We start from the raw sequence: 27,211 nt of genomic DNA, 5'->3' as shown, positions 1-27,211 counted from the left end.
GTGGGGCAGCCCGACCCGCATTCAACTCCTGGCTCCAGTCTGAAGAGCCATGTGGCCGGAGGCACACTGCTTCTCCTCTTTCCGTCTTAATCTTTCTCATCTGTAGAAGTGTGGACAGACACTCAGTTCGTGGATTGTTGTGAGGATTAACTTGACTGAAACAATCAATGGCAACTGAACTAGCACGCTGCCTGCCACAGCCTGTAAGTGCTTCCCAAGGATTCCTCCCTCCCCCCTCCCTCATTCCATCCCTTCCCTTCCTTCCACACAACCTGAAGGATAGCAAGCTAGCCTGCTGCCCATCACTGGCTGGAGAGACTTGGGCAAATTACTCAATGTCTCTGAGCCTTAATTTTCTTATCAGTCAAATGGGGATGAAAATTCCTTCCTTTGGCTGGGGTGGGGGAGGGATAACACTGAGCAAGGATGTAAAACTCAGCACGATTCTTGTCACATGCTGGTAATTATCATAATGTTCATTGTTTCAGATTTTCCTCCTCGGGGAAGTCCCAATGGATCCTCCCAATCATTATAGAAGTTCTGCCCAAAGATGGGCTCTGACCCCTTCCTCGGGTGGCACTGGAGCCAAAGTGGGCATCTTAGTCACCACAAGCCAGGAGGTGGAGCGAGGTCTGGTCAGAACCCTCCCCCATCCCTTCCTGGAGCTCCAGGCCAGAGATGCCACGTGTCAGGGACACCCCCGCTTGTGTAGGGAGGTGCTAACATGATCCCAGGCTTAGTTCCCAGGGTGCTCCAAGTTCCTTGGAGAAGCTCTCAGAAAATCCCCAAGCCAAAGAAACAGTTGTTGTTTTTTCAGCCCAACAACTGAAATTCTGAAAAACCCATTTCAAAGGGCAGGAAACTGGGCATCTCATCCAGAGTCCCAGAGAAGAGGAACCCCACCCCAGCACAGCTGTTCCCCAAGCTGGGTACTCTAACGGAATGTTGTTAATATATTTTTTATTGATTTCAGAGAAGAAGGGAGAGGGAGAGAGAGAGATAGAAACATCAAAGATGAGAGAGAGTCATTGATCCGCTGCCTCCTGCACACCCCCTACTGGGGATCAAGCCCGCACCCCAGCATGTGCCCTGACCAGGAATCAAACTGTGACCTCCTGGCTTATAGGTCGATGCCCAGCCACTGAGCCACATCGGCTGAGTAAGCTTGGTCCTCTAGTTTAGCAAATGCCAAGAACCCAAGAAGCAGCACGGACAGAGGCAGATTAGAGAGCGTAACGTTAGAAGCAGAGGTCTGGGCTGCTGTAGACCTGAGGTTTCAGGCTCAATTTCCTCATTTGTAAAATGAAGATAGTGACACCGGAAACTCCTAGAGATATTGTTAGAACAACAAAACGAGGAAGCACTTAGCATGGAGCCTGGCCCTTATGAGATGCTCCGAATAACGACGACGGTGACGATAATGACATTGCTGCTGTGACTGGCCCCATGTTTCTCTGCTCCAACCCGGCGTCATGCCCAAACCACCCTCACGCGTCCACCCCCACGGGGCTGGCATCACAGACTGTGCCTGGCACAGTCCTCGTGGGCAAGGGCCCTGACAAAACCAAGCCAAAACCAAGCTTTCTTTATATTGTTTCAAAGAAATTTTCATATCTATCTATCTATCTATCTATCTATCTATCTATCTATCTAGATATATATATATCTATATATCTATATCTATATCTATCTATCTATCTATCTATATATATATATATATATATATATCTCCATTCCCTCAAAAATCAATTCCTTCCCCAACTCCTACAAGCCTTACTAAGGTAAGCACACTCCTCATGGCGGGGAACTCAGGACTTCTGGGCACACCCCATTATATTGCTGGGCAGTTGTAGTTTTTTTAAAAAAAATCCCATCTCCATGTGGCTTCTTCTTTATTCCCTCAGTTATAGGAGTTCCGTTTGGCTCGTCTGCAGATGGTTCTGCAAGTGGTTGCTCTGGGGTTTAGTTGTAATTCTGATGTGGTCGTGGGCGGAGGCGAGCACAGCATTTACCTGCTCCACTGTCTGCACCAGAAGTCCCAGTTACAGTTTTTAATACGCTGCTGCTAGCGCTCCGTTTGGGGTTGAGCTCTGCTTACCAGAAACACCCACACGTCGGCCTTTGGCCTCCGGAGCCGCATGGAACAGGCCTCCTTACCTCCCACTGCGACACTTCTCCGTGCGTCCGAGTTAGCGCTTAGGCCTGGGCTACAGGCTGCTGCCCGGCCTGTCTATCTAACCCCAGCCTTCCTGAGGGACGCTGTCCTTCACGCACACCGGAGTCATGAACCAATCCCGGGGTGCACCCTCCTGTCTGTGAAATGATGGTTTGGGGTCCTGATTTTTGTTGTCTTCAGGCAGGCCCGGGCCCCCCCAGAAGAGCTTGGTCGGCTGAGAATCAGGCACGCTGTGGTGTTTGAACCCTAGCTGCACTTGTCCTGACTGCCCAACCTTGGACAAGTCCCCCAGCCTTCTCTGAACTTCATTTCCTCGCCTGCCAGATGGGATACAGAGCCTTAGCTTGCAGGTGGCTGTAACAATTCGATGAGATCATGCCGGTGTTGAGCCCCGCATAGGGTGAGCGTTCAGAAAAGGGTGGTTGTGGTTGTTTGGAAACTGCAGAATCCTTTGAAGGGGCAGAGCAAGAGCCAGCTCTCCCCGGAGAGGCAGGGAGGGGCCCGGGTTCCGAGGGGAACTCATCCCGTGCCAAGCAGATGGAAAGGCGATCTCGTGGCAAACAGCTGGAGCCACCAATGCAAACCTCACGCTGTGAGCCAGCCCTGCTGCCCCAGCAAAGGGCCTTGGGGTGGACACAGCCAGTGCCAAGACAGATGGGGCAGCGGCCAGCTTTTCAGTCAACCCAGATGTCTGTGTTAGATGAAAATTCAAAAATGTGGCTTCAATCAAAGTGGCTCTTAAGGGCCAGGTGCTCTCCAGGCCCTGGCGGGGGGGACTTCGGAAGTTCTGAGTGGGGACCTTTGATAACTCCCGTGGGGTCACGAGGGTCAGCTGCATCTGTCACTCAGTGAAGGGAGAAGGGGGACCATAGGCTAGCCTGGATCCACCGAGTCATCCCCCTGAGAAAGAGGGCCCCGGGGAATTTTTCTGGAAGAAAGGGGATCTGTCTATGCCATGTAACTGATACTTGAAGGCAGTCCTTTTTCTGCGTTAGAAATAGCAGCATTCTGACATCAATGATGAGAGAGAATCATTGATCGTCTGCCTCCTGCACGCCCCCGCTGGGGATCAAACCTGCAACTCAGGCATGTGCCCTGACCGGGAATCGAACCATGACCTCCTGGTTCATAGGTTGATGCTCAACCACTGAGCCATGCCCATTGGGCATTGATTTTAATTCCTAGGTGTTTCTTAAATTAGCCTTATTCTTCTATTTCTCACTATGCTACTCTACTCTTTACTTTTACTTTTTTGAATTTTTATAAGGTTGTATTTGAGCCAAACTGACGACAGTTGCTGGGAAGCAAGATCTCAAATGCTTCCTGATCTCTACTTTTAATACAGACAGCTACATTACCACGGAAGTTCCTTAAAAGAAGAAAGAAGAAGAAGGAGGAGGAGGAGGGGCGGGGGGAGGAAGAGGAGGGGGGGAAGAGGAGGAGGAGGAGGAGGAAGAAGGAGAAATAGTATTCTGCAGGGACCTTCCCACAGTCCAGCACAGAGCCTCAGAAGCCAGGTGATTTAGGGGAAGCGACAAAGTCACACGGCTCCCTGGCTGCGGGCTGTGTCACTCCCTGACCCCTGATCCTGCTAGACTGCCTCATTGAGGGTGACAAAGTCCTTCCCTGAGGTGCAAAGCCTTATTTTATCAGGGAAATAGAGGCTCAGAGGGGCAAAGCCACCACGGCTGAGAACGTTCTAGAACCCACAAGTTTTGCCCACTATTCCCAATCCCACCCCGGCCCCTGGCTTTCCTTCCTCCCACTCTTGCACAGTAGCTTGCTTGTCATGCCTCCTTAAAGAAACATCCCCAGCCTGGCCCCAGGCTTGGGCACGGAGCTAGGTGCGTGGCACTCTGTCAACACAAACAAGGCTCCCTGCTCTTGCTCCTTCTCTATACAATGCCCAGCTGCACTTGAATGTGTTTTAAATGCTTGCATCGCCCTGGTCTTTGTTATTATGTTCTTTGGTGTCCTAGAATGCTTGCCATTCCAGGGCCTGCACCCTGGTGCCCAGCTTGCTGAGTGTGCTGAACACAGTGGGGGTTGCGGGATGTGGTACCTGGGACAGGGAGGGGGGAGGGCTCAGCCTTGGGTGTGCTGCGCTCCAGGAAATGTTGCTCACTCTCTTGGTCTCACCTGCATATGCAATTCCCTCTGCTCGGTAAGCAGTCCCCCATGTGTTACTCTGATAAACCTTCGGATCTCATCCTGAATGTCACCTCCTCTAAGAAGCTTTCCCTGATTCACTTTCCCAGTTTGAGCTAAGACTTCCTACACCCACAGTGTACAGATGTGCAGGTTGTGCTCTGCACAAAACGTCACATTAAAGGGATCATTGGCATCCTAGATCTGTATGTTTATGCAGACTGTTTTGGACCAATGGAAGGCGGACCTTCCTCTAATCTGCACAAAGGTGCTGCAGGACCTACCAGGCTCTGGTTCTGCTGTCCGTTCCCACTGCACCTGGCACTGCCTAGTCTCTGCACTAGCACTCTTTCTCTCTTTCTGATGCCCATTACCTGTCTTCGCCCCCCTCCTGCCCTCCCCCACTCGACTGTGGGCTTGGAGACAGGATGGGCACTGCTTTTGTGGAATTCTCCACGGTCACATTTTAAAGGGCACACTTTAAACTGACTGATTGTTAACTGAGTGGAATGTGGGATATGGAAATCTCGAGGGTCAGCTGGGCCAGAAGGAAAAAGGGAAAAAAGAAAAGTGGCAAAAACATCGTTGGCCTGCAGGGGGAGATGCTGAGTAGCCTGGCGGCACTCTTCCCAGTGAGGCAGTGGGTCCATTCCCTTTTCCCTTTTTGGAGAGATCTTTCTAATAATACTATTAACAGCTACCATTTATGGACCGAACACTAAGCACACGCATCATCTCATACACTCTCCACGGCAGCCCTGCGAGGCTGGCACTGTGACTGTCTGTCTGCCTTTGTAGATCAGAGACAGAGCAGAGAGAGGTCAGCAGGCAGCGCTGGGACTGACCCCAGGTATGTGCTGGGTGTTCAAGCCTGGGAGCTGAATACAACCTTCTGGTGCTTCACCAAAAAGTCTATTACCCGGTGAGACCGTCACGCTTATTTTTAGTTAGGAAAATATGGTCACTGCTCCAAAGCCGGGTCTGAAGTTAAGAACAGCCCTGCCCCTCCCACCTTTGGGCTCCAGTCCAGGCCCCCCACAAAGCCAACTCACTGAGTCGATTGCTGACAGGAGTGAGGCCTGGAGGGGCGGACAGGCTGCGCGGGCAGCAGCCATGCTCAAGGCACAGGCACTGTGACACAGCCTCCCGATGGCCAGATCAATGCCCGTGAGAGCAGCGTTTTGCTCACTCCTGAACTCTCGGAGCTTGGCACGCACGGGGTACCCAGCGAGTATTTGCTGAGTGAGTGAATGAATGAATAAGTGCATAAAAATATGTTAGGTTTTTCCACTATCCAAAAGAGGGCAGGGAACTGGATTTTCCATACCCAAGGCTGAAGACATTCTGGGACACACACCAATTCCTGATTCAAAGACTGGAGGCAGAAAACAGGAGGTGAGAGAAGGCTTGGGGGCCCCTCCAGGGAGAGAACGAGGGAGACACTAAGTCACCAAATCAAGACCTCTGGGCCCCTGGTATCTGGGCAGGAGGTATATGGAAAGGGGTGCAAGGGTAGAAGAGGGCCCAGCATGGGATGGGATCCCTAAAATCCGAGCAAGAACACTGGCAAGAGGGAGGAACCTTCCCAGACACTCAGATGGAGCAGGCAGGCCAGGCTGCGCTGGGCAGAGGGGCTGAGCTGTCTGAGTCCTCAACAGCCTCTGCCACCAGCCAGAGTCAGCCTCCAAGCAGATCTGGAAAGGCTGCCCAGTCTATCCCCGTGTTCTACCCGCCTGGCTTCTGAGACCCTGGTAGGAGACAGGGGCGGGTAAAGCAGAGGCCAGGCCCTGGGTGAGCTTCCCACACAACCCTGGACCCTGGCACCCAGCACTCACCTGGTCTGGGCGGGCAGGGGGCACACAGGGTCACCCCCCAGAAGGCCCCCACACTGCCACAGCAGTCTTCTTGGGTAGTCAGCTCCAGCAGGGGGTTGGCACACTGGAAAAAAGGCCATGGCACGTGTCACCTCTTCCCTCCCCTATGTGCACAGAGATGTCCCAGGGAAGCCCGAGACAAGTGCTCCCTCCCCCCACACCTTGCCGGAGGGTACCCCCACCCCAGGGAGGGTAGGAAAGAGTCAACTGATGCTCCAAACAGCAGCTGGCAAACCTGCAGTCCACTTAGCAGACCTTAAACTTGAGGGGTGGACACACCCCAGGCAGGATAAGCTCTTCTCTATGAGGTCTGCAAACTGCCTCCTTCCGTGCCTCAGCCCTTAGATGGGGGACCCCAAAGGGTGGGCTTTCCTCTGTCCAACTCCAGGGTCACCCACGGTGCCAACCTTCCCCACGGGGATGGCCCAGGCTCAGGGACACCACAAGCTGAGGGGCCAGGGAGGGCTGGGGACTCAGAGTCCTTATCCCTTGGTTACTGCCGGCCTCCTCCAGTCCCTTAAAATCAGGAGGGATTTCTGGAAACACCAAACTGCAACCCCCAGAAAAACCTTCCTGGGTCTGGCTTAGCTCCTGTACTTAGGTGCCTGGGCTCAGAAAAGCTTCTCGGATCTTCCATCACTGACTGTGGTCGCTTCCAGATGGGTGTGAGGTGTCCCTCATCATCGTACCCCCAAGGCTTTGGGGTTTAACCTGCATTTGCTAATTCCTCATCTCTGTGACCCCACTCTCAGCTGAATACCAAACTCTCACCAGATTTAATGGCCCCACTGTCCTTGCACCAGGAGACCCTGGGCTCAGCTCCAAGAGAGCCCAGGATTTACGGGGGCCGAGGACACTGGCGCCCTGCTCTGCGTGCACTGACAGGTGCCTCGTGGAGCCCAGGTAGGAGGCCAGCGGTCTGCGCTCGGCCTAGTTTTCTCACGTGGGAAATGGGAGACTCTGCGGACACTTATGTTCCATAAGAGTGAGGAGGAGAGAGAAGGAGAAGGAGCAGAGTGGGGGCGGGGGCAATCACTGTTCTGGAAGCTTCCAGGGCTTTCTCACCTGGCCGTTCACGCTGCTCAGGTAACACCGGCCCAGCAGCCCCTGAGGCCTGGGTGCCGCCGGGGGCAGTGGCCGCGGGGCCTCTCCATGCCGAGCGGGGATGCTGTTGCTGTCCCAGTGGCCGTGGCCAGGGCTGGCAGGGAGCCGGGGCACAGGTCTGGTCTCCACGCTGTTCTCCTCCGGGGCCTCCTCGGCCTCACCCCGCACCCGCGCCACCTGGTGCACCTGCACGGAGGCCTCGGGCGGGTGGTGAATGTGCACCTTCACCAAGGAGGGGTTCACAGAGGCTGGGCACAGGGGCTGGGGTCAGAGTCGGGGAAACAGGGCCCCATCCTCTGAAGAGTGTCCTCTAGCCCTGGGCCAGGCGGGCCCCTGGCCGTGAGTGGCCCCCCCCAATCCTCCCTCATTTCTTCAATCTCTACTCAAACCTCAGCACAATTCCCCAGTGAGGGAGGACAGGATGAAGGACAAACTCCTTCACGCCTTGCCTTTCCATGAAGGACCTTGGTTATCAACGTCTAAGCTGCCTTCCTGACTCCACCTTCCCCATGATCCTGTGCACCCCTGAGCTCCAGCGCACTGAGCCCCCACGGTCCCACCTCCGTGCCTTCGCTCATGCCAGTCCCTCTGCAGAGGGACCCCTCCCCTCCTCTCTGAGTAACCAAAGGTACCCATTGTTTAAGGCCTATCCGAAGCCCACCTCCTCCATGCAGCCTTCCCTGAACACCCTGGGTTAGGGGGCTCTCCATCCCTGACCTCCTATATTTTTGTACCTTAGTTTGGCACCTAGTGATGGAAGGAGGGGAAATGAAGTGTTCTATAATGCTCGCTCTCTCCTGTCCACCCTCCTCTATTATCCAGGTTCATGGGTTCCTTGAAGGCAGGACCTTGACCTCATACTCTTTTGTCTCATGCATAGCACCCAGTATGGGGTAAGGACAACTACATTGCTGAATTCAGATGGGAGGGAAAGAGCAGTTTAGGGAATAAGACTGAGGCCTGAGGGTGGAGGAGAAGGAGGGAGGTTTGACTGCGAAGAAAGGCCTGGAGGCCTGTCCCCTCCTACACAACGCCCACACCCACCCTCCCGGGTAACCCAGGGCGCCCAGCCCCACATCCCAGCCCCGCACTCACCCAGCTGGTTGGAGAGCGGCAAGGTGAAGGTGGACTGCCTCAAGGGGCCCTCCAGCAGGGCCCTGTGGTGGGAGCCCCTCTCCGCAAGCTCCCTGTCCAGCTTTGGGATGGGCAAGTGGCAGAACTTCCCGGTGGAGTTGGAGGGGCACCAGCACTCGTCCCTGCCGATGCAGCGGCCTCCATTCAGGCAGGGGATCTGGCAGAAATCTACAACATGGACCTCAAGGTGACCGGTGGTGGAAGAAGAGAGCAGCACCCCCCCCCCCCCCCCCCCCCCCGCCGCAGTGGGTGACAACAGAAGCAGGGCGCAGTCATGCTCCAAATCGGCATGGCGTCGCCTGGAATGCAGGGACTTTCCAGGAGGCCCCGGGGGTGAAGAAGGGGAGATAAGAACCAGCCCTGGCCCTTTTAAAGCACCCTTTCATGCCTTTTTTCGAACCCCCAATAACCTGGGAGACAGGGCCAGCCAGGAACTGTCGTCTAAGGGCAGAAGGGACTCACAGATGCGGAAGCCAGACTTGGGGTCGTGCCCATGACCGCCCTGGCTGTACAGGGTGGTGGTGTCGCCACGCTCGCAGCTGTTGGCACAGTGCCCGTAGGCACAGGTCTGCTTGCAGATGGTAGGAGTGAAGATGATCTTGATCTTCTTGATTTTCTCCGTGAGGTTCAGCCCTGCAGAGAGAGGGCTTGGGTCCAGGGGGCAGGGCTGAGAGGCACAGCTGTGACCTCCAGAGGCTGGTGAAAGGCCCTGGGACCAGGGGTGAGCCCATCCCAAGGGCATTTGCTCAGTACCCACTGGACACAAGGCCCCATCGTTGGGGCAGGGTAACACCTGTGAGAAGCCCCCAGACCAGCATTTGTTGAGGGACGTCAATGTGCAGCCAATAAGCTCATGTTTACGCACTTGACTCTCAATGCTCTCGAGTCTTATTTTAGGTTGAACCATTAGAAGATGCCACTTTGTAGGCTAGAATGGTTGGATATTGGCCGTGTTCCTACATCCAAGCTAATATTTCCAATTCACAGGGAAGGAAACAGGCTCGGAGAAGGTTGGGTTGCAAGCGGTGCTGCTGGGCTTTGAAGCAAAGGGCAGAGAACAGAATGTAGCTCAGACCCGCCGGAGTGCAGTTTTCTAGGAGAAGTGGAGGAAGATAAAGCCTGAAAGAACGATTAGAGACAGGTGTGTGTTTTTTTTGGGGGGGGGCGGGGACGGGGGAGACTGGTTGCCAGAACAAGGATTGGTACTTTTTTGGTGGGTGGTAGGAAGTCGCTGAAAATTCCAGTAAGAGATGGGAGAGGAAATGTGGGGGCGAATGTCCTCCCAGCTGTGTGCAGGTGGAGGGAGGCAGGTGACCAGGCGGAAGTCACGCAGCGGTGTGAGCTGAGGCTGCTTCACTTAGGGGTGGCAGCAGTGGACATTCAAAGGAGGGGGTTCATTTGGTGTGGGGAGCCCAGAGAGGCAAGCGGCAAGGCAGAGGGGTTGAGGAGGGAACGTGTGAAAAGTCTATGTCAGGGGTGGGCAAACTTTTTGACTCGAGGGCCACAATGGGTTCTTAAACTGGACCGGAGGGCCGGAACAAAAGCATGGATGGAGTGTTTGTGTGAACTAATATCAATTCAAAGTAAACATCATTACATAAAAGGGTACGGTCTCTTTTTTTTTAGTTTTATTCATTTCAAACGGGCCCGCGGGCCGTAGTTTGCCCACGGCTGGTCTATGTGGTCAAGAGGCTTGACTGATGGGAGAGGAGGGAGAGGAAGCCAGAGAAAAGCGGAGAAGTAAGGCTGTGTGTACCTGGTATAAGCTGCCAGGAAAGGTACAGGCTGAAGGGGAGGGCAGAGGGGGCAAGGGGAGGGCCTGATGGCCTGGCTTTCCAGAGCACTCAGGAAAGGAGGTGTGACCCATGGACACAGGCAATAGGATGGTGAAGGCCTGGGGTGGAGGTGGGGGAGGGCTAGAAGAGGTCAATGGGGGGGGGGGGGGAGAGAGACATATGTAATACTTTCAACAATAAAGGTTTTAAAAACAAAAGAACAACAAAAAAAGAAAGGAGGCGTGTGTGCCTTAGACAAGACGAGGGACAGCCCCTTTTCAAGATGACAAGAAAGGAGGTCATCTTGAAAACATTACACTAACTGAAAGAGCCAGACATGAAAGGCCACATTTCCTATAATTCCATTCATATACAACGTCCAGGACGTGCAAACCTCTAGAGACAGAAAGTAGATCGGTGGGCCGGGGGCCGGGGGGCCGGGGGAATAGGGAGTGACTGCTTAATGCCTATGAGGGATTTGGGTTGTTGTTGTTAGAGGGGTGACAATGCTCGAGAATTAGCTAACAGTGGCAGTTGCATCCAATTGTGGATATACTGAAAGCCACTGACGTGTACACTTTAAAATGTAACGTCATGTGAATTATACCTCAATTTTCAAAATGGAACAAAAAAGAAATGAAGCCAGCATGGCCAGGGGTTGAGGTGAAGGGGGCACTGTGCTGGTGGTGGGGCAGGAAGGGAGGAAGCGGGCGCTCTCCTGGAGGCGCAGGCATGTCCATGTGCCTAAGGGTTGGGACCTGGGAAAGTGGGAGCAGTTGGAGTCGCTGCTCTGGGGAACGGGAGCGTGTCCAGGCACACAGGGAAGGCTTGTTGGGCGGTGACCGAGCATGTGCGGACGCGTGACTCCACAGGGGCCGCCGGTTGTCTCCTCTGGAAGCAGAGGACCAGTCCTAGGTGCTAAGGAAGCAACTGGTTGGGTTGGTCCAGGAGGTTTGTAGGAAGGATGAGTTGGAAGGGCCAGGCCAGGGAGGTGAGGTTCAGAGCCGGACATGAAGGAAGTGCAGGCAGGACAGGTGACAGATGGGGCAGAGATGAAGCAACAAAAGTCTAAGGGTCTCAAAGGGACAAAGCCCTGATCAGTTGGTTTGGGACCCCCCCGGGGCCTGGCACTGGACAATTGTTTGTTGACTGACTGAGAGGATGAGGGACAGGTGACAACTCAGCCCTTCGGTGAGAATGGAGGAGAGAAGCAAGACGGGGAGAAGAAAACCAAAGATTGAGATGCCCTGCTCTCCTAGGGCCCCAAGAGAGGGCATCCTTACCCCAGGGGGATGACAGGTGGTCCAGATATGCTGCCTGCTGGGCACCATCCCTCCGCTCAAGGCCTGGTCCCGCGGGCAGGGCATTGGACGTCAGCTGGCCATTGGCTGAGGTGGCCGGGTAAAGTCTGACGGTCCGGGACAGCCCCACGCGCTGCCGGGAGGGGCGGGGCTGGCTGAGCTCACTCAGGCTCCTGTGGAGACAACCGAGGCGCAGGGGTTTGCACAGGGTTGCCCACCCCCACCTGCACCAGAAGAGTGCTCTCTCTTTGGCTGCCAAGAACATGAAGGTGCCCTGGCAGAGGACTGCGCTAAGGCCAGCCAGCTAGGTCAGTGGGAGTGCCTACCCATATGTGGAAAAGCCAGGCTTTGGCTGGGCATTCTGGGCAAGTTACTCAGCCTCTCTGGGCCTCAGTTCCCTTGACTGCAAAATGAAGGTGTTAGACCGGTCCCATGTAGCTCTAACATTCTGAGTCTGTGAGACGCTACGGACCAGCCCCTGCCCCCAAACCAAGTCCTGTGCCTACCCGCTGCCACTTCTTTTTTTTTCTTTACCCCGACTCAAGGATGTTTTTATTGATTGACAGAGAGAGAGAGAGACAGAGAGACAGAGACAGAGAGAGAGAGACATCGATCGGTTGCCTCCCTTACATGCCCTGACCAGGGATTGATGTATGGAACAACACTCCAACCAACTGAGCCACCCGGCCAGGGCCCTCTGCCCTTTTCTTTTTTTTTTTTAAATCCTCATCTGAGGATATTTCTTCCATTGATTTCTAGAGAGAGTGGAAGGGAAGGAGGAGGGTGAGAAAGAGAGAGAGAAACATCGATGTGAGAGAGACACATCGATTGGTTGCCCCCCGCATGTACTCCCACCAGGGCTGGGGAAACCTGCAAGTGAGGTATGTGCCCTTGACGTGGAATCAAGTGTGACCTTTTGGTTCATGATGCTCAACCGCTGAGCCACGCCGGCCCTCTGCTACTTCTTAATGCAACCTTTCTAGCATGTTACCTGTGGCATGGGTGCCCAACATATACACATTCACAGATTGATTCAGGGGCAGACCTTAGAATATCCCTTTCATTTGTTTTATTGCAAAAATAATATAACAGCAATATTCAAGGAGAAAAAAAATGAATTCATCATCCCCACCCCAAGAGAGCAAATAATTTTGCATATTTCTTTTCAATCCTTGCTCAAGTATATGTTCTTAAACTATTGTCATCACCTGTAGATTTTTCACTTAACATGCTGTCACGTGTTTCTCTCATTGGAACTCCACGCTAATGGCTCCAAGATTCCTGAGCTCAAATCCCTTAAGGGCCAGCTGAAGACCAGCAGGGTAACCACCAGCTTGCCTGGACAGTACATCCCCATAATGATGTCACTTAGTTAAGTGTGATGTGCCTACCCGCTGCCCAACACTCTCAGGTGTTCAAACAGCAACGGGGAAACAAATGGGTAAGGGGCTCTGTGCCCCCCCCTCCCCCCACCTTCATCCTCACTGGTGGCTCCACCCTATCTCATTTATAAATGGGCTTTCATATGCAATTTTGCTTGGTAAGTGCTCTGCTGCCAAAAGAACATTTAAAAAATCACTGCAAGGTGGATAGGACAGTTATAGCTACCATTCATTGAGCACTGATTCAATGCATCATCTTATTCGTGTTATTTTATTAAATAAAAGAAAGTAACCAGTTTGGCTCAGCGGATAGAGCGTCGGCCTGCGGACTCAAGGGTCCCGGGTTCAATTCCAGTCAAGGGCATGTACCTTGGTTGCGGGCACATCCCCAGTGGGGAGTGTGCAGGAGGCAGCTGATCGATGTTTCTCTCTCATCGATGTTTCTAACTCTCTATCCCTCTTCCTTCCTCTCTGTAAAAAATCAATAAAATATATTTTTTTTAAAAAAAGAAAGTAAATTGCAGAATAATATGGATAGTATGCTTCCGGTTTTGTGTTTTAAGAAAACTTCTCCCTCTCTCCCCCTAAAACCATTTACACGGGCATTGGAAAGGTCTGGAAGGACCTGTGACAGTGGCTGCCCCTGGGGAATGAGGATGCCTGTGTATGTCTAACTACTGTTCTAAACTTTATATGTTTCTATATCTGTGGAATTTTTTCTGTAAAATTTTTTATAGAAAATGTGCATCCTTTTGTAATAAAAATAAATCTCTATTTCTCCCAGCAACTCCATTTTATAGATAAGACAACTGAAGCTCAGGAAATGCACGGCAAATGTATGTCAATAACGAGGATCCACAGTGGACTAGGATGGCTAATAGAGGTGTAGGAATTCAGAGGTAAGAAAGACTGACATTTGAACCACCCATTCAAGAGATGGTTAGGAATTTTACAGTCAAAAGTGAGGAGCAAGACATTCCAGGTAAGAAAAATGACCTAAGAAAATGTATGGAGGTGGGAAGCATGGGCCATATTTAAGGAAGAATAATGAACACAGTTAGATAAAGCACAGAATTGAGGAGAGGGGAGGGAAGGGAGATAACATCCATGCAGTGCCTATCAGGCAGTGGCCTGGTGCATGCCGTGTGCTTTACATAATATATTATCTACTTGTCCAAACAACCCTATGATCAAAACCCTAGGCTTGACCAAAACCACCTTAAACAAAGTAAAATGACAAAATGAGAAAAATATGTACAACTCGTCCATGTTATAAAAGGCCAGTGGCTGTAATGCTGTAACGACCAAATGACTGGTCACCATGGGGTTGCATTGATGGGTCTCACGGGGCAGCAGGTCGGCAGGTCTGGGGTCCCACCAGTGCGGTGGGTCTGGGGTCTCGTGCAATTTTGCGCGCTGGGCCTCTAGCGTATAATAAAAGACCAATTTCCATAAAATATAAAGAGCTCTTACAAAGAAAAAAGACAGACCAACAGTCCAAAAGGAAAAATCAGCAAAGAAATATGAACAGCTCACAGAAAAAAATACAAGTTTTCCTAAACGCATAAAAATGTGCTCAATCTTTCTCATTCTAAGAGATGCGCAAATGGAAACTACTCTGAGATGGCATTGTGTAACCCATCCGATTAGCAAAAATCCCAAAGCTTAATAATAAGCTAATTCAATGAGATCATAGATTATGCCGACACAGGCACTCTCGGATGTTGTTGGTAAGGATGTAAATTGGCCCTTATGGACAGCAATTTGGCAAAGTCTACCCCCAGCACAGTGCACCTATGCTTTGCCCCTCCAGTTCCACCCCTGAGACTGCGCTGCAGATAAACCTGCTGTGGTGGACGCTGCAGGTGCCCAGCCCAGGTCCCCATTGCCTTCTTCTGAGTCCTGCTCTAGGCTGATGGCAGCCACTTGACAGGCTCCGCCCACTATCGTGACCACGAAGCCAATGACTGTTTGAACCAGAAGCTCAAAAGCCCCACCCACTTGCCTCAAGGTGGGACCACTCTGCATGCTCCACCCTTAATCAGGCCTTGGCTTGATTTCTCCAGGACCAATTCTCACGTGGCTCTTCCCACCTGCCCATTCTTTTCTTTTCTTTTTTTAAATTTAACTTTATTGTTGAAAGTATTACAGATACCCCCTTTTCTCCACCCATTGATCCCTTCTAGCCCACCCCCAGCCCTGCCCCAGACCTTCACCACACTATTGTCTGTGTCCATGGGTTATGCATATATGCATATAAATTCTTTGGTTAATCTCTTCCCACCCACCCACCCATGCCTTCCCTCTGAGATTCGACAGACTGTTCCATGCTTCTATGTCTCTGGATCCAGTTTGCTCATCTGTTTGTTTTGTTCATTAGATTCCACATATGAGTGAGAATGTGTGATACTTCCACCTACCCATTCTGCTTCCCCCCGCTCCCTTTGCTTCCCCCAATAAAGCACTAGAATCCATTTCCCAGCTGTACCTCCAGGGGAATCTGACCTAAGACACTTGTAAATGTCAAAAACGGTGGATGGGCGAGATTATCCATAACAGCGCTATTTGGTAATAACAATATTTTGTAAAGAATAGAAACAACTGAAGTGCCCTGCCCTAGGGGATTGGTCAAACAACTAGGCTACATCCACAGGATGGAGTCATCCGCCCTCAAAACAGAGAGCAGCAGCCCCTCTACATCGTAGGGAAGGTCTCCGAGACGCTTTGAAAAGTGGAAGAACAGCCCCGGAGCTGGCCCTCTCCCTGTGTTTGTACAGACAGTGACACAGCAGTCATTTTTGTACATTTTTAAGTGTTTGAAAAAAATCAAAAGAAGAAGGATATTTCATGACATGAGAAAGTGATATGAAAATCAAATTTAAGGAGGCTGGGGAAAGGGCAATGGGGGAAAATAAAGGAGATATATGTACTACTGTGTGTAATACTTTAAACAAAAAAAAATTAAATAAAGGAAAAAAAGGAAATCAAACTTAAGTTTCCACAAATAAAGTTAATTGGAACACAGCCGCCCTCGATGTCAGAGGCTGCCTTCCCTCAGAGCTGAGGAATCGCAGAAACCATCTGCTGTTCAAAGCCTAAACTATTTACTAGCTGGCCTTGTATGGAGAAAAATCTGCTGACTCCCCGTGTGGGACATGTAAACTTTGGGGTAAAAAGAGAGACAATAAGGACACCTGTTGCATGTATTTGCATATTCACAAAGCAACCTTGGAAGGATGCCCTGGGAAGCAGTAACAGTGGGAAGTGGGTGGATGGGGAATAAGCTAGTGTTACAGTGCAATGAATACTCCCTCTGTGCCAGCCTCTGTCCCAGCCTCTATGCCAGCAATGCACATCGCCTGCATCAGCTCACGTGGGCCTCTCCATACCCCTAAGAGTTATTCACTATCCCCATTTTACAGTCAAGAAAACAGGGGAGGGATTGCCTACGCCTTGCTGAAGGTGGCAGAACTCCCGGGTACAGGAGTGAGGTTACCAAACCAGGGAGGTTCATCCTTAAGCCACCCCAGCATTTGTGATTTCTTTATCACTGTTTTACAGATGAGGACATTGAGGCTTTGAGGAGTTAAGAAGAGTAAGTCTGGTGCATATGGGGGAGGGCCTGAAATGTGGGGGGAGGGTTGCCTGGGCTGTACTGAATGGGTAAGGGGGGGCCCCTGGAGACTGCGGAGCAGCCCAGCCTCTTTCACTCATTCAGAGGCACCTATGGAGTGCCGTCACATGCTAGGCACTAAGGTCCAGGGATGGCAAAGACCCTCTTACTCTGTCTGCTTCCATGGAGGCTTGGCAAAGGGACCGGCATCCCAGCAAAGGTGTGGGGGCACAGTGGAAGCCACAGATTAGCCGTGAGATATTCGGGGTCTTTAAGAAGGTCTAGGACATGATAGGATGGGCCTTTTAAAATGACCATCTCTGGTGAAAGATTACCTGGTGGTGGATGGATCAGATTAAGGAGGACTGGAGGCTCTTCTCTAGGCTATAAGGACCAAGGGTGGTACCCAGAGGAAAGCATAGATTCAGAGGATATTTAAGTCCGAGAGAATTCCCTACTGTGGCTTAGACAAATGGGCAGATGCCAAGATCCCAGTGTAAGAGATCCAAGAAATGGCTCCGTTTTGGACATGATGCGTGTCGAGTGTCTCAAGATGGATCTGCAGATGGAAACACCCAGGAAGAGCCGCTGACGAGAGAGAAGGGGCTGGTGGGGGAGGGAGAGCCAAGTGCAGAGGTGGTGGTTACAGAGTAAAGAGGAGTGATATCACTCAGGGAAAGTGTGCAGAGCAAACCGCACTTCAGCGTGCCTTCCACTGATGGACTGAGGCACTAACTCTGCAAACACGTCCCAATTTCAAGGGAGAAATGCATCAATGAACGCACTGGTCTCAGGGTTGAGTTACGCTCCCATCCATCCGTCTCTAACCTTTGGTACTTGCTACCACTTGTCCGCTCGCACGCGATAAAACACATGAACAAGCCGTGAGTGCATATTAACGGGAAACGTGGCAACAGCCCACCGCACTTCACTTGACAGCTTATTCTCCTCGTGTGTGCCCTTCGCCAGGCCTTTTCTTTTGCACATACAGACGATCGTCATAGTTTCTGCTAATAAAACTGTTCCCAGCTCTGATCGTGGAATTAATTACATTGATCGTTTATGGTATTTCTTATGACTTCCAGGTGCTCTGACACCTAAACACTGAGAAATATAGGAGTAGAGAGAGTAAAGAAGGCGGGGGGGGGGGAGTCCTGGGAGCCCCCACGCTAAAGGGGCAGGCAGAGTGAGAGGCTGTGAAGGTGCTGAGAGGGAGCAGGCAGAGAGGAAGGAGGGGAACAGGAAGAGAGCTGTTCCCAGGACTCCATCTCTGCTCCTGGCCAAAGGGGCGGAGCTCTCCTTCCCGGGACTGCAGGCGAACATGCCCTGGTGCCTCCCTGAGAAGCTGGGCACTGGCAAGGCAAGGGGGAGCCTTCACTGTCTGTTCCTTCTGTCCTCCTGGCTGGCCAGGCAGGCCTCACGCCCAGGTCACGGTCAGTGCCAATCCCCCAGGCACCCACGATGGTGTAGTAGCCACACGTCCTGTGCCAGTCCCTGCCACAACCCTTCCCAGCCCCAGCAGGAAACAAGTGGCACCCAGGCCTGGTGGGGGAGGGGGAGGGAACACCATGACCTTGGCACGGAGCCAGGAGCCTGCTGATTCTGGGTGAGACAGAGTTTGAGAGCTGAGCAGGTGAGACCCAGCCACAGCCATCGCTCCCCAGCCTCTGGGTATCACAGGTACCAGCTTGGTGGGTTCCCTGTGGGGAGGGGGGGACTGGAACCCTGCCCCACTTGTCCTAGACAACAATAATGGACACTTATGGAGTACTAATCCTGTGCTGTGTGTTATATGTTATATGCCTTATGTTATCTAATCCTCACAACCACCGTAAGGGCTTGGGACTGTTATTAACCCCATTTTTCATAAAAGAAAACTGAGGCACAGAGAAGTTAAGGAACTTGTCCAAGGTCATGTACCTAGATCTGTACTGTCCAGTGGAACCTTCTGTGTTGATGAAATGCTCACTAGTCTGTGGTATCCAATCTGTTAATCACTAGCTGCTGGTGACTTTTAAAATATATATATATATATATATATATATATATATATATATATATATATATATATGAGGCCTGGTGCACGAGATTCGTGCACTGGAGGGTGAGGGGAGGTTCCTCAGCCTGGCCTGCAGCCTGAGCCCTCTGGCAGTCTGGGACCCCTCGCCCCTTACCGGCGGCCTGCAGCAGAGGTGCGAGAGGCTCCTGTCACTGCCACTGTGCTCGCCAGCCATGAGCCCGGCTTCTGACTGAGTGGTGCTCCCCCTGTGGGAGTGCACTGACCATCAGAGGGCAGCTCCTGCATTGAGCGTCTGCCCCCTGATGGTCAGTGCAAGTCATAGCGGCCGGTCATTCCACCGTTTAGTCGATTTGCATATTAGGGTTTTATTATATAGGATTGATTTCACAGAGGAAGGGAGAGGGAGATAGAAACATCAGTGATGAGAGAGAATCATTGATTGGCTGCCTCCTGCAGGCCCCACACTGGGGATCAAGCCCACAATCAGGGCATGTGCCCTGACCGGGAATTGAACCATGACCTCCTGGTTCATAGATTGACACTCAACCACTGAGCCACACGGGCTGGGCCACTTGTGACTTTTGAGTACTTGGAAGTGCAGCTTGTGTGACTGAGCAACTGAGTTTTACCTTAAATTAAATTTAAGTAGCCCCATGTGGCCGGGTGCCACCGCACTGGACAGCACAGTAGAGGAAATGGAGGGGCTGGGATTTGAACCCAGAAGTCTACCTCGGCCTATAACTACAGGGCTAGAAGGCTCCCCTGACTGCCTCGCTGCATGCTTGGTCCCTGGGAAGCTTCACTCATACCCAGGTGCTTGCCTTTCTGCTCCGGGGGAAGCAGCACCCTCCCAGCCTTGCTGTCAGCCCCCCAAACTGTCCTCTCTGCCTGCAGATGTCAGCGGGGCTGTGGCAGAAAGGAGACTGGGTTCCCGAGGACAGGCCCATGTCACAGGGAGCAGGGTTCAGCCCAGTGTGAGAAAAGTCTTCCAAAGAGCCAGAGCTGAGCAGCGACAGCAGCCCGGAGAGGCAGGAGCCAGGGCCCTGGAACCATGGGCCTGTGTCCCTGTGTGCCCCAGAGGAGGCCACAGACAGTCCTGCTCAGGGCAGGGCTGCAGACTGACTTCTGAGAGACTGGTGGGGTGGCTGCTCAGTGGGCAGTGCCCGGGGGACCCACCCCGCCTGTTGCCTGACACGCTGATGCAGCAGCATCAACACCAGCACCCTCACTCCCTGGCGCCCTCCTGGAAGGGCCAGAGCCGGCCTCCCCAAGTGTCTCCAGACCTCTCCTGCGCTGATCCCGCTGTGTCCACTCCTCCAACCCCCCTGACCTCACTGGCCAGTCAAGGCCCCACCCCGCCCAGCCGCCTGTGAGTCACATCCCCCTGCTCTGAGGTCCAGCTCTTCCTGCGGCCACACCCAGGTCTGAGGGGTTTTGCACACAGGTCCCGGGGGATGCTCCTGGCAGGTGGGGAGGGGCAGAACCCTGGGGGAGTGTCTGCTGCCCCGACCACATCCTGCTGCTCAGGGGGACACAGCACCCTGCTTCCTTGCAGCAAGTAAGGCAGAGGTGGGCAGGAACTGTGCACATCTGGGGGACTCTCTGGGGGGCACTGAGGCCTGTCCTGGGGCCTGATCCCCGCCTCAGAGCAGTCCTGAAGCAGGGGTGCCTCAGTCTTCCAAGGGTCCAGAAGCCCCTCGGAGCCTCATCACCAAGTGAGTTGCAAAGAGGCGCATGATAAATGGCGATGAGTTCCCACCCTGATCAAACCAAGTGGTGGGAGGGCTGAAGCCATTGAACGGAATGAAAACACAAGTCAGGGCCTATGGACACATGACAAGGGTTCCAGGAGATCAGAGGAGGAGGGGGAAGGAGAGGAGAGGCCTTTAGGCTGAGGGGGTAGAGCTAGGATCACGTCCCAAAGCCAGGGAGAGCTTGGTATATGGGCATCTCACTACCATCAAACTGGCATGAGATGCCCCCCTCCTGAAACCTTGAGTTCCCAGCTCATGGCCTTTGGTACCCCTCTACCCTCTATAATATTCCCCCCCAACACACACACACATGCTCTCCCCCTCCCCTGACCCCCCCCCCACACACACACACACACAGAGCTGAACAGGCCTGCATGATTGGACAGAAAACACAGGCCTGTGACTTCAGATGAGTTCGCCCCACTCCTGGACTCGCCTGGACAGGCCCATTGTAGACAAAGGCAGTGGCGGGCCTGGGTCAAGGATACGCTCTCAGGGGCTGGCATGCTCTTTCAGGAGCTGAAACTCGGCCCCAGGACCACAAACAAAAGGAGATTTCTACGAGAACTGAGACCCAACCTGAGACGTCTTCACTCAGTAACGTAGCAGCTCAAAGCTACCAACTGAGTCTATGCCAGACATCAGCTACAGGCATTTTCACTGTATTTTTGTTAAGCCCTTTACATTTGATGCCGATAGCGACTCTCTGCTGTAGGAACTATCATCCCCTGTTTTCCAGAAGAGAAAACTAATGCACAGAAAGGCTGCTACCCTGCCCGGGGTCCCCACCAGCAGGGAGGTGCTGAGTGTGTCTCAGGGCCCAAGCTCCGTCTGCCATTGGGGGTGACACTCCCCACCCTGATGCTCACCCTTGGCCATGACAGGAAACCTCACTTGGGCCAGAAACACCTTCACGTGTTCTGGGCAAACTCCGAGTTCCTATTTACCACTGCTGCTTTTTGATGCAAACAAAAGACTCAGATACACCCCAAAGTCTAGGGACAAATAAGAGTGAGTGCGTTCGTGGCACATCTAAAAGGTGTCAGATGTAATTATAGATTTTAGTAAATCCTCCTGACCATTCTAGAAGGTAGTGATGTCATCCCCATCTTACAGATGAGAAAACTGAGGCTTGTGAGGTTATATTATTTGCTCTAGGCAGCATAGCTGTTAAGTGGTAGAGCTGAGAACCAAACCCAGACTGGTCTAAGCATAAGGCATAAGTGATTTCACAGTTCCTCCCTCACACACTACTGCCTGCTGTAGGGGCTCTGACCTTGACCCAAGAACCTCAAAGACAGAACCAAATGTGGAATCAATTCGCTTCCCAAGACTGTGGCTTGGCTGGGGCCTCAGAAAGACACCCCGCTTCCTCTGAGGACCACATTCCCTCGAGAGGCCCCTGATGCAACCCCCCACCGTCCGTTGGGTGCCCCTGTGGGTGGATATGTTCGTCAGCAGCCAGGGGCTGAGGCAGGGAGAGAATGCAGCGTAGGGGACCAGCTGGGAGGAGAGATGTGGTATCTCCAGAGGTTTTGATCTGCAGTCTTCGTTTTGCAAGGAGCGGGGATTTTTCTTTTCTAAAAGCACTGGACTTCCTTGAATCTTAGACCTTTCACAAATATTTTTTTAGGAGAAAAAAGAAGAAAAAAACAACAACCACAAAATGCCTGTCACAGCTACTCACTTCCACAGTGAATCACGGACACAAAACCACAGCAATGTGGCTAACAAAAGAACTATGTGTTTTCACATTTTGTTATTGGAAATCATTTAGCAATAGCCACTATGTCATCTGCAGACAGACAGACAGACGTGCATACACACCCCTCTGGATCCTAAGCAGCCAATCTTACAACCACGGTCATCAGATGACTTTGCATTTAACCATTTTCCTTTTCCGGGAAATTATCTTGCAAGACTTAAACCTTCCTCCTTAGCCCCCCACCAGAGATGGTGTGTGTGTGTGTGTGTGTGTGTGTGTGCGCGCGCGCACGCGCGCACGCGCGTGTGCACATAGGTGAGCTGGTGATCCGGGGAGGATAAGGAGAAATGCTAACACATTGACTCAGCTCGACAAGTGGAAACAAGTATACATTTGAGATTCCCTTACTGTTATCATAATACAACCCTCTCTCCGTATTCATGGGAGATCGGTGATAGGACCTCTCCTCACACATACCAAAGTCCATGGATGCGCGAGTCCCTTGCATAATATCGTGTAGAATTTGCATAAAATCTATGCATATTCTCCCACATACTTTAAAATCATCTCTAGATTACTTACACCTACTGCAATGTAAATGCTATGTCAATGGTTGTTATACTGTATTGTTTTAGGGAATGATGACAAAAATAAAAGTCCACACATGTTCAGTATTGACTCTTAGGTCTGTTAGCAACAACGTAACACTTTTTTTTTTTTTTGAGTATTTTCTATCCGTGGTTGGTTGAATCTGCGGATGTGGAACCCGTGGATACAGAGGGCTGACTGTACCCTTTGGTACCACTTTGTTTCGGTAAAGTACTTTTCACCCAGGAAACTTACAGTTCCTTTTCTGATGGTGGCAAATTGGTTAAGTGGTGGCAGATTTAAACATTGCGTAACTGGAAAAACGACTGGAACCATGCATCTGAAACTTCCTCTACATTGTGAGCAAGGAGTGAAACCTGATATATATTCGAAAATCTTGAGCTTAAAAGGAAAATTCACAGGACCTGAAAAAACGCCGTGATTTTTGAAGCATGATCTCTCAGCATAGCTTTCCACCCACACCCCACGGGTCTCTCTCTCTCTCTCTCTCTCTCTCTCTCTCTCTCTCTCTCCCTCTCTCTCTCTCTCTCTCTCTCTCTCTCTCTCTCTCTCTCTTACAACCCTCCCCCCCCCCGTCCCTCCCCCCCATCAACCCAGAGGTGGCATTTACTGAGCAGCCACGGTCTGCACAAAGCCACCGGATGGGACAGACATTCCCTGGGGCATCTGAGAATGAGTATTAACTGTCTTTCCATTCCCTCCTTGCTTCATCTCTCCCTAACTCTTTTCAAACAAGAATCCTAGAGGATTAGGTCAGTTAAATGCTATGAGTACAGCCACAAGCTTGAAATGTTTGTCACTATTTTTTTTCAAGCTGGATGCTGAAAATTGCATACATTAATGTTTTAATGGCCCAGCAGGCTCCCCACACATGGCCGTGGGGAATGCTGCTCCAGGCTCTAGCCAGGATTCCATAGTTTCCTGAAAAAGACACTGGGTGCCCCGCCAGCCCCAGTCCTCGGCAGCTCCCACCCCAGGCTGGCAGGTCTGCACCTGTCTCCGCTCACCTGCGCTAGAGGCTGCTGAGCAAAATGACTGCACGCATGGGTCCCGGAGCCTCGAGCAGAGCTGGGCTGCAATCGCCCTGCCTCAGCTTCCTCATTGTGGGGTGGGGGCAGCAGGAGTCTCCTCCTCACCGGTCACTGTGGGGACTGGCCAATGAGCTGGAGATCTCCTACCTGCCCCAGCCCACGTGGGACCCCGCAAGGAGCCGGGGTATGCATCCCCGGCTCCCTCCTGAGGGGCCTCTGCCGGTGGGCGGAGGCCGTGTTCCTCTACCAGAGGCCACAGCCCTGTCGTGGCCCAACGGCTGGAGCCGCGCTGGGTGTCAGAGGCCCCTGCTCCCTGTCCCCTTGAGACCTGGAGGGTTAAGTAAGGGCTTCCCTACACAGCTACCCCTGGGTCCCCCCTCCTTTGTGGTCTCCCCTAACCCTGTCTGTGCCCTTGCAGATAGGCCCTTTATCGAACTGTCCCCACGGAGGGTGTCACCTTTTCCTGCTGGAACCCCCGATAGAAAGGGTATCAGCTATCATGTATTGAGCACTGAGCTGTGTGGCTTAGCACCTTATCCACGATATTTTCTTTTACTCTGACTGCAACCCTGTGTTTTCTTTTATTCTGTCCAGTATTCGCATCAGCAATGTATACTGAGACTCAGGGAGGTGAAGAAACTCATATATGGTGTCCTTCCAAAATGTATACACACACTTTGAATGATTATAAAGGCAGAGTTTATTAAAATGCACTTCGTTTTCAAAATTGAGCTATGAGCTCCTACAGTGTGTATACATATTTTGGCGGACACCCTGGAGTATCAAACAGCTAAGCAGCAACAGAATCAGATGAAACTGGGGTCTGGCTCATGAGCCATGATCTTAACCACGATGCCATACTATTCCCAACATTAAATTAGGCGGAGCCGGTAAAGGGCTTCGCATAGTAGGACAGCTGACTCAATAATGCTCAAAAATGAGAGGTTAAAATAACAACCCTACCTCACTGACAAACCCGTAGTCCTCAATTCTACTCTGACATCACCCTAACCCAACCCTAACCACAACCCTCAGGTTATAACCTCATGCTAACACCACACCAAAGTTCCCCTAACCACCACCCTGTTGTGAAATAGAATGTCACCTCAACCAGAACCTTAGTCCCACGCAGTACTGGCCAAAACATTGGCCACTGTAGCCACACTTCTAGGCACCCCATTAGGCTGAAGCTAGGTCAGGGCTGTGGTGAGCACTGGGTCTCCCTGTCCCTCTGGCCTGGGTGCCTGCCCCCATCCCAGCGGCAGGTGGAGCCCCGCACCCCACTCCATGTATATGCCGTACTTGGGCTCAACATAATAGGCCACAAGACATTTGTGCAACATCCATTTCCGGGATGTCACTGAGCTGGTGACTCTGGTATGGGGAGGAGAGGAAAAGAGAGGAGAGAGAAGGGGAGGAGACCTCATCACAGTGCCTGAAACTCAGAGCAGAGTGCAATGAGCCCTGTGGATGGTGAGGAGGAGGAAGGGGTGTTAGAAGAGGAAGAGGCTTGTAGCTTCCTCCATCACTTTGCTGCAGCTGTGTGCAGATAGGAGGCCAACAGCTCCTATGTCAGAGACTATAGGGTTGGGGCCGAGCTGGGCTGGGAGGAAGCCCTTGTCTGGCACCTCACCTGGGGAAGCATCCTGATAATCTTCGGCTCGGGGAGAGTCCTGAAAAGGGGCGTCATGCAGTCCTCACCAGAGATTTGGGGGCTGTCCCCGGCCATCTAGGCCAGATGTCCACGTTCAAGCTTAGAGAGGGAGGGAGGCAAGTGTGCAGGAAGCAGACACTACGTCCCTTGAATCTGCCCACTTGTTCTGTGGGGGGAGCAGGAAAGCCTGTGCCCCCTTCTCCCCTGAGCACCCGGAGGCCTGCGCCTGGCATCTTCACCAGCCCGGAGGTGGAGGAGGAGGCTTCCAGGCTCTGCTGCACACAGAGAGGCACATTGCCCCACCTTCCTCGTGACCTAAGGGCCAGATTGCGTGCCCAGTGACTGCCCAGAGCCCATCTCTTCTTGCTATTCACACAGGCACCTTACGGCCAGCTATGCCCTGCCCGGGCCCTGAGCGCCATGGGTCTTGGGTATTTGGGGGGTTGGAGAGGCGCACATTAACACTCTAAAAAGTCCCAGAGCCCACCTTCCTTTTAGAGAAACCTAGAAGGGGCCTCCGCAGCTAAATCCAGCCAGAGAAGACAGCCTGGGAGCAACGTGCTTTGTGGGCGACATGGGGACATTCCCTTTGGGAAGAAGCTGGGTCCAGGGTCCCCACATGCAGCTGCACAGGCTGCGCATCACACAATCTGTCATAGAGACTATGAAGTGGGAGTTGTCTCCTGCTATCGTGTCCAGTGACTAAAAGGCCCAGCACGGAACAGCCTGCCTTCCCCTCTCCCCGGCGGGAATGGGGTGCTTCGTACGCACCCAGCTACTCCCAGAGATGAGCACAGTCGGCAGGGACTGAGTGCCAAGGGGCGCTGCATAAGCCCTCAGGTGGCCCGTCTCCACTCCCAGAACACTCTGCAAGCCCAGGGTGCCTGCCCATCCCGGCTGCCGGGGCAGTGAAGGAAGTTCTCACTGAGGCACAGGTCCCTCTGCAATTTCAAAAGCAGCAGCAGGGCTTCCGTGACTTCAGACCTGGGGCAGCAGAGCCCTTTCCGTTTGTTCTGGCTGGAGGCCCAGAGTGAGCGTCTCCCTCTGACTCCTCCCTTCCGAGCCCCCCTCTTCCAAACCCACAGCCGCAGGGCAGGGGCTCATGGCACTCTTCTAAGGCCCAAGAGATGGGAGAAACTGGGAGGAGACCCCATCACAGCTGCCACAGCCCCGCCCCAGACTCCTGGCATGCCATAGGGTCTGCCAAGCCCTGCTCTGGCTGCCCTGCAGTCACTCTTAGGAGAAAAGTGTGACCCCCGTGGCCAACGGGCACAGGGTGGGCGGGCACCCACCGGTTGGGGGCATGGGGAGAGCCCCTTCCTGATCAATAGCACGCTAGGGGGTGGGCCGGGTGCAAGCTCAGAAGGGAATGGACCCCAGACCTCCGTCTCTGCTCCAGGCAGCAGCTGGGGATACACTGCGGCAGGATGCTCGTTCAGTAGCTACTTATTAAGTGCTTACTCTACGCCAGGCGCTGCTCTGGGAGCCTGGGATGTAGCTGAACAAAACAAAGATCCCTGCCCTGGAGGAGCTCATACTGTAGTTGGGGAAAAACAGACAAAAAACATAATTAGTACATCATGTCATGTTAGAAAGTGGAAAATAAAAAGTGAGCCAAACGGGGACTCTCAAGTCGGAGGTTCACGATATTAAATAACAGGAAAATGGGAGTCAACTCCCTCCGGGAAGGGGCCAGGTCGAGGGTTACCACGTACAGCCGCACAGGCTGTGCCCTGCACAACGGTTGGGAACCGGTCTCAGAGACGATGACCTAAAGCACAGCTCTTGGTGTCTACGGTGGCTAAGGTTAGCCCTGAGGTTAAAACCTTAAAAAGATGGCCGGGCGGGGCCTTGGTGAGAAGTTTCTCCTGAAAGTAACCCACTCACGTATATGAGGTGTAAGCAGAAGCCTCAGCCCGCTGTCAGGCCTG

At 52.6% G+C, this 27,211-nt stretch overlaps 1 protein-coding gene across 1 annotated transcript in view; it reads right to left on the bottom strand.

The window, feature by feature from the left end:
* Nucleotides 1–27,211, bottom strand: part of LTBP2 (latent transforming growth factor beta binding protein 2) — a 95,027-nt gene that overhangs the window by 40,296 nt on the left and 27,520 nt on the right. Inside the window, 5 exon segments of the mRNA XM_059690572.1 lie at nt 6,160–6,262; nt 7,264–7,550; nt 8,398–8,604; nt 8,899–9,069; nt 11,495–11,685. Of these exon segments, the coding sequence (XP_059546555.1) occupies nt 6,160–6,262; nt 7,264–7,550; nt 8,398–8,604; nt 8,899–9,069; nt 11,495–11,685 (959 nt within the window).

Source organism: Myotis daubentonii, chromosome 1 (genome assembly GCF_963259705.1).
Source record: "Myotis daubentonii chromosome 1, mMyoDau2.1, whole genome shotgun sequence".
NCBI classification, from domain to species: Eukaryota; Metazoa; Chordata; class Mammalia; order Chiroptera; family Vespertilionidae; genus Myotis; species Myotis daubentonii.
Note: the sequence above shows the minus strand (reverse complement) of the source record. Positions and strands in the feature narration are given on the sequence as shown.